Source organism: Cyprinus carpio, chromosome B18 (genome assembly GCF_018340385.1).
Source record: "Cyprinus carpio isolate SPL01 chromosome B18, ASM1834038v1, whole genome shotgun sequence".
In the NCBI taxonomy this organism is placed as follows: domain Eukaryota; kingdom Metazoa; phylum Chordata; class Actinopteri; order Cypriniformes; family Cyprinidae; genus Cyprinus; species Cyprinus carpio.
In genome coordinates this window covers 26,378,133-26,385,632 of record NC_056614.1, presented here as the reverse complement: position 1 = coordinate 26,385,632, position 7,500 = coordinate 26,378,133, and the positions used below count along the sequence as shown (strand labels likewise).

The window sequence follows — 7,500 nt, the reverse complement described above, 5'->3', positions numbered from 1 at the left end:
GACGGTGTCGGTTAGTTATGAAAACAGACCACAGACGGTCGGTTAGTTATGAACACAGACCACAGACGGTCGGTTAGTTATGACCACAGACGGTCAGTTAGTTATGAACACAGACCACAGACGGTCAGTTAGTTATGAACACAGACCACAGACGGTCGGTTAGTCAATGAACACAGACCACAGACGGTCGGTTAGTTATGAACACTGACCACAGACGGTCGTTAGTTATGAACACAGACCACAGACGGCCGGTTAGTTATGAACACAGACCACAGACGGTCGGTTAGTTATGAACACAGACCACAGACGGTCGGTTAGTTATGAACACTGACCACAGACGGTCAGTTAGTTATGAACACAGATCACAGACGGTCGGTTAGTTATGAACACAGACCACAGACGGTCGGTTAGTTATGAACACAGACCACAGACGGTCGGTTAGTTATGACCACAGACGGTCAGTTAGTTATGAACACAGACCACAGACGGTCAGTTAGTTATGAACACAGACCACACGGACGGTCGGTTTAGTTATGAACACAGACCACAGACGGTCGGTTAGTTATGAACACTGACCAAAGACGGTCGGTTAGTTATGAACACAGACCACAGACGGTCAGTTAGTTATGAACACAGACCACAGACGGTCGGTTAGTTATGAACACAGATCACAGACGGTCGGTTAGTTATGAAAACAGACCACAGACGGTCGGTTAGTTATGAACACAGACCACAGACGGTCGGTTAGTTATGAACACAGACCACAGACGGTCGGTTAGTTATGAACACAGACCACAGACGGTCGGTTAGTTATTGAACACAGACCACAGACGGTCAGTTAGTTATGAACACAGATTTATGAACACAGACCACATATGGTCAGTTAGTTAAAAACACGGATGGTCAGTTTGAAACACAGACCACAGACGGTCGGTTAGTTATGACCACAGACGGTCAGTTAGTTATGAACACAGACCACAGACGGTCAGTTAGTTATGAGCACAGACCACAGACGGTCGGTTAGTTATGAACACAGACCACAGACGGTCGGTTAGTTATGAACACTGACCACAGACGGTCGTTAGTTATGAACACAGACCACAGACGGCCGGTTAGTTAAAAAAACAAACCACAGACAGTCATTAACTCATAAACACAGACAACTGTTCATAAATAACTATCCGTCTGAGTTCATCACTTAATTAACAAACACAGATCACAGACGGTCGGTTAGTTATAAACAGATAAAAACAGACCACAGACGGTCGGTTAGTTATGAACACAGACCACGGACGGTCGGTTAGTTATGAACACAGACCACAGGACGGTCGGGTTAGTTATGACCACAGACGGTCAGTTAGTTATGAACACAGACCACAGACGGTCGGTTAGTTATGAACACAGACCACGGACGGTCGGTTAGTTATGAACACAGACCACAGACGGTCGGTTAGTTATGAACACTGACCAAAGACGGTCGGTTAGTTATGAACACAGACCACAGACGGTCAGTTAGTTATGAACACAGATCACAGACGGTCAGTTAGTTATGAACACAGACCACAGACGGTCAGTTAGTTATTGAACACAGACCACAGACGGTCAGTTAGTTATGAACACAGACGGTCGGTTAGTTATGAACACAGACGGTCGGTTAGTTATGAGCACAGACCACAGACGGTTAGCTAGTTATGAACACAGATCACAGACGGTCGGTTAGTTATGAACAGAGACAAAGACCACAGATGGTCAGTTAGTTATGAACACACATCACAGACGGTCAGTTAGTTATGAACACAGACCACAGACGGTCGGTTAGTTATGAACACAGACCACAGACGGTCAGTTTAGTTTATGACCACAGACGGTCAGTTTAGTTATGAACACAGACCACAGACGGTCGGTTTAGTTATGAACACAGACCACAGACGGTCGGTTAGTTATGAACACAGACCACAGACGGTCGGTTAGTTATGAACACAGACCACAGACGGTCGGTTAGTTATGACCACAGACGGTAAGTTAGTTATGAACACTGACCACAGACGGTCAGTTAGTTATGAACACAGACCACAGACGGTCGGTTAGTTATGAACACAGACCACAGACGGTCGGTTAGTTATGAACACTGACCACAGACGGTCAGTTAGTTATGAGCACAGATCACAGACGGTTGGTTAGTTATGAACACAGACCACAGACAGTAAGTTATTTATGAGCACTAAGACCATAGATGGTCAGTTAATTATGAACACTGATCACAGAAAGTAAGTTATTTATGAACACTGAGACCACAGGCAGTCAGTTAATTATAAACACGGATGGTCAGTTAGTTATAAATAGACCACATACGGTCAGTTAGTTATAAACACGGATGGTCAGTTAGTTGTGAACAAAGATGGTCAGTTAGTTAGTGATGAACTCAGACGGATAGTTATTTATGAACATAAACCATAGACGGTTAGTTACACATAAACCAGAACATTAGTTAAATAACTAAAACAGAAAGCAACACAGACATAAACACAGACCCCAGAAGGTTAGTTAGTTATCTACATGAGGATGCACCACAGACAGACAGACAGATGGGTGTGTGAGGCTGATCTCTCACCGATACACAGGTCTGGTGTGGATTTGAAGCCGTTGGGACAGGTGCAGCGGTAACTACCCACCATGTCAATACACTGACCAGGACTGCAGATGTTTGGATTCTCAGCACACTCGTTACGATCTGAAAGGAAGAATCAAACATCATCATCATCATCATCATCATCATCATCATCACACACAATATGAGATATTTCCATTACACACACACTCACCGACACACTGCTGGGTGGGAGTTTGCCGGTATCCAGATTTACACTCACAGCGGAAACTTCCAGGAACGTTCAGACAGACGGCATTCTGCTGACACACCGGCCCGTTCTGACACTCGTCAATATCTGTTCACATCATTCACAGAGCGCTGAGAGTGAATCATCTTATTTCATTTCGTCAGATTGTCACAGATCCCGTCAAACAACCTGACACATTTTTTGTTTGTTATCGCAGATTATAGTCTCCAGAGGGGGGTAACATGGACTCTTATTTGATAAAATACAATCGTATCAAAGCGTTTCAGTCATATGTTTCACTGTATTGTGATGTTTGTTTATTATTAATTGAAATAAAACCATGAAATGTCATGATTTAAGGTTTTAAATTATTAGCAGACATTGTATTTTCAAAACTGACAGAAATATATGTAAACATATGATAATCTAAAATAAACAGGTATTATATTTAGAGCTCTTACCCTCACAGATCAGCAACTTGTCATTATAGACAAAACCCATTGGACATTCACAGCGGAAACTGCCGATCATGTTGATACACACGCCGTTCTCACACACACCGGGAATCTCACGGCACTCGTCGATGTCTGCGGTTCACACACACACACACACAGAGGATGGATGTGAAGTCTCGCAGACACAGAACTGTTTGAATGTCTTTGAGTGTGTCTGTGTTTACCAATGACTTGACCGGTGTAAATGTCAATGAAATATCCAGGTCTCTCACTTCCACACAGCACAGCGAACTCATCTGCAGCAGAGAACAGCGTTACTGTCACGACTGTGTGTTTGTCCGTATATTTGAATTTTTTTTTTAAATCAATTTAAGGCTTTTTAAGACATTTTTTAAGACTTTCACAAAATTAATAATGTATGAGAGGTAGGGAAAAGTCAATTAAAGCAATTTTACGTTTCAAATACAGATTCTGACAAAAACTAAAACTAAAAAACTTTTAAGATGAGTCACAGTTAAAAAAAAATTATATTTATATTTATTTGAAAAAAAAAAGAATTAGTGCTGTCAAACGATAAATTGTGATTAATCGCATCCAAAATAAAAGTTTTGTTTACATATGTGTGTACTGCGTATATTTATTATGTATATATGAGTACACACACATGTATATATTTAAGAAAAATATGCTTATATATCAAATATATTTATATATAATATAAATTATATGAACATAAATATATACATGTAAATACATGTACATATTTTTAAAATATATACTGTATGTGTGTGTATTTATATTTACATAATAAATATACACAGTACACACATATATTATGTCAACAAAAACATTTTTTTAAATCGTATGCGATTAATCGTTTGACAGCACTTATGAACATATATATTTCAAATTATATATATGTATATACACTAGGGCTGGGCTGGTAAAACTGGTAAATATAACAGTGAAATTCCCAGATAGTAATTCCAAAGTAATTCAAACATCAGCGGTCGAGTAAGTGCATTTATTCAGCGATCACAATCGCAAACAATACAGTCGAGATCTCATGACAGAACACAGAGCGGCTGAACGACGCTTTCATTAGATGCGTGCGCATGGTTGCCAGATTGCTTAAAATAAGCAAACACCGGGCAGAAAATGTATCCTTGTAACAGCGAAGCGCTGATTTGGGGATTTAAACTCTTGTTATCTGGCAGCCGCTCTCATGAAAACTCGTATATTCACGATATTTTCTAATTTTACATCGTCCTCAAAATGATTCCGATATTATCGCTAATATTCGATATATCGCCCAGCCCTAATATATACACACACACACACACACACACATATATAAACATATTCAAAATCACAAACACACAACACTCAAACACACATAATCAAATCACAGCCTTTAAAGTTAATCATCATTCCTGTTTTTCTGTCCAAAAATTTAAGACCTATTGAAATTATAATTCATTTTCTTGACAATATAAGATATTTAGGCCCCTTTAAAGCCTTAAAGTTAATAAAAATAAATTTAAGATTTAAAATTTTAATTTAACTCAATATAAAAATAAAAAAAAACTCTCATGCATTTCACCATTTTTTTTTAGCCCTTCTCTGTTCTGGCCTGTTCTCATCTAGACATAAAGACGTTTGAAACTTTCTCATGCTTTTCCTCCTCAGAAGAATGGCTTGTTGTACTCCTCGTGTGCTTCAGATGAAAGCGTGTGCTAAATGAATGAATGTTAGTGTGTGTCTCACTGGTGCTGGGGATGGGACACTTCTCGCAGGGTTTATTCCAGGCCCGGCCGATGTTATACGAGCAGCAGCAGAACTTCTTGGTCACGTTGAAGTTCAGCTCTCCATCACATGTGGCGTTATCAGAGTAGTAGTTCCTGTAGCACAAGCTCTTCCTCATGTCTGAACACACAGCACAACAAACACGTCACAGTCTGCTCTGAAGGAAACCGCTGGCGTGATGCGTGTAGCGTGACTCACCCATGCAGTTGTTTCCTCCGTTGATCTGCATGTACTCCGGAGGACAGATGCAGGTGTAGTTCCCAATGGTGTTGTAACACTGACCCGGACCACAGATGCCAGGACGCTCACACTCATTCACATCTACACACACACACACACACACACACAATTAATCAATATTTTATGGCAGCAATACATGCTATTTACACTAAGTGCAAATTGCTTTATATTCTATTTACACTACACTAAAACAGCAAGATTTTCTGCTATTTGTGACCCTGGAGCACAAAACCAGTCATAAGGGTCAATTTCTCGAAATTGAGATATATGCATCATCTGAAAGCTGAATAAATAATCTCTCCATTGATGTATGGTTTGTTAGCAGGACAATATTTGTCTGAGATACAACTATTTGAAAATCTGGAACTTTATTCAATAATTCCTTTGTCAGCGGTCTCCTCTTTGTCTCTCCATATCACCGTATTCTGCGTATGCTCTTCTGCATCATCCGCGCCACAAGGATGTGCCGTTTTCTTTCAAATCAAAGCTAAATACATCCTTGTGGCGCGGATGATACAGAAGAGTATACGCAGCATACGGTGATATGTTATTTTAGTTTTCTTCGCTTACAAAAAGTGTTTCCGTTGCTTCATATAACCCAGATTGCACGTCTGATGGCAGATGGAGTATTCTGACGACGACTTTCATGCCTTCCCTGGACCTTGACACTGTTATTTATTTGGCAGTCTATGGGACAATCACAAGCCTCCCGGTTTTCATCCGAAATATCTTAAATCGTGTTCTGAAGACGAACAAAGCTTTTACGGGTTTGGAACGACATGGGGGTAAGTGATTAATGACAAAATGTTCATTTTGGGGTGGAGTATCCCTTTAATGTAAATAGACTTTCCGATATTTTATTTCAAATGCATTTTAAACTGACTCACACTTTTGTTGCTTCATGCACATTTTTTATAATGATGCTGGAAAACAGAAACAAAGCTGACTTAGAGAGAGTGTGTGAAAGAGGAAGTCGGACTGACCTTCACAGATCCTGGTGTCTTCATTGAGTGCAAAACCTCTCGGACATTCACAGTGAAAACTGCCAAATGTGTTGATGCAGTTTCCTCCCTGACACAGACCAGGCAGCTCCTGACACTCGTTGATATCTGACACACAGACAGAGAGCTCAGCATGCAGCACTGGAGGACGGAAGTGTGTGTGTGTGTGTGTGTGTGTGTGTGTGTGTGTGTGTGTGTGTAGATCTACCCTCTAGTATCACAGTGATGGGATTGGGTCGGAATCCTTCTCCTCCAGGACACAGAACCCTGTACTCCGCTGAGAGAGAAACACACAACACATCAGAGAGGGATAACTATACCAACAACTATAATGATGATAATTAACATTAAGTATAATAACTTTAATGATGAATAAAATAATAACTACACTGTTAATCATTAATGATAACTGTAACGACAATCATAATGATAATCGTTAACAATAAATATAATGATTACTGAAATGTTAATTATTAACAATAACTATAATGACAACTATAATGATAATCATTAACAATAATGATAAATATAATCATAATGATAACATTAATTAATAATAACTAATCATTTACAGTAACAATAAATATAATCATAATGATAACATTATGAAAAATAACTATATTGTCAACTATAACGATAATAATTTACTGACGATAAATATAATGCAAGAGTTTGTGTGAGCATGTGCGTGTGTGAGAGTGTGTGTGTGTTTGAGTGTGCATGCGAGTATGTGTGTGAGCGTGTGTGTGTGTGTGTGTGTGTGTGTACGTGTGTGTGTGTGTGTGTGTGTGAGTGCGTGTGTGTGTACATGTGTCTGTGAGAGTGCCTGTGTGTGTGAGCGTGTGTGTGTTTGAGTGTGTGTGTGTGTGAGTGAGTGAGTGCGTGTGAGAGTGTGTGTGTGAGTGTGTGTGTATGTGAGTGCGTGTGAGAGTGTGTGAGTGTACATGTGTGTGTGAGAGTGCCTGTGTGTGAGTGTGTGTGAGTGTGTGTGTACGTGTGTGTGTGTGTCTGTGTGTGTGTGAGTGCGTGTGTGTGTGAGAGTGTGTGTGTGTACATGTGTGTGTGAGAGTGCCCGTGTGAGTGTGTGTGTGTGTGTGTGTGTGTGTGTGTGAGTGTGTGTGAGTGCGTGCGTGCGTGAGTGTGTGTGAGTGTGTGTGTGTG

General features: G+C 40.3%; 1 protein-coding gene across 1 annotated transcript in view; it reads right to left on the bottom strand.

Annotated features, from left to right (window-relative positions):
* Positions 1-7,500, bottom strand: part of LOC109050884 (fibrillin-1-like) — a 72,130-nt gene that overhangs the window by 19,005 nt on the left and 45,625 nt on the right. The window contains exons 35-42 of the mRNA XM_042743635.1: positions 6,548-6,616; positions 6,322-6,447; positions 5,297-5,419; positions 5,060-5,218; positions 3,517-3,588; positions 3,299-3,424; positions 2,823-2,945; positions 2,612-2,731 (exon numbers count right to left, since the gene is read on the bottom strand). Of these exons, the coding sequence (XP_042599569.1) occupies positions 2,612-2,731; positions 2,823-2,945; positions 3,299-3,424; positions 3,517-3,588; positions 5,060-5,218; positions 5,297-5,419; positions 6,322-6,447; positions 6,548-6,616 (918 nt within the window). The remainder of the gene's footprint in view (positions 1-2,611; positions 2,732-2,822; positions 2,946-3,298; positions 3,425-3,516; positions 3,589-5,059; positions 5,219-5,296; positions 5,420-6,321; positions 6,448-6,547; positions 6,617-7,500) is intronic.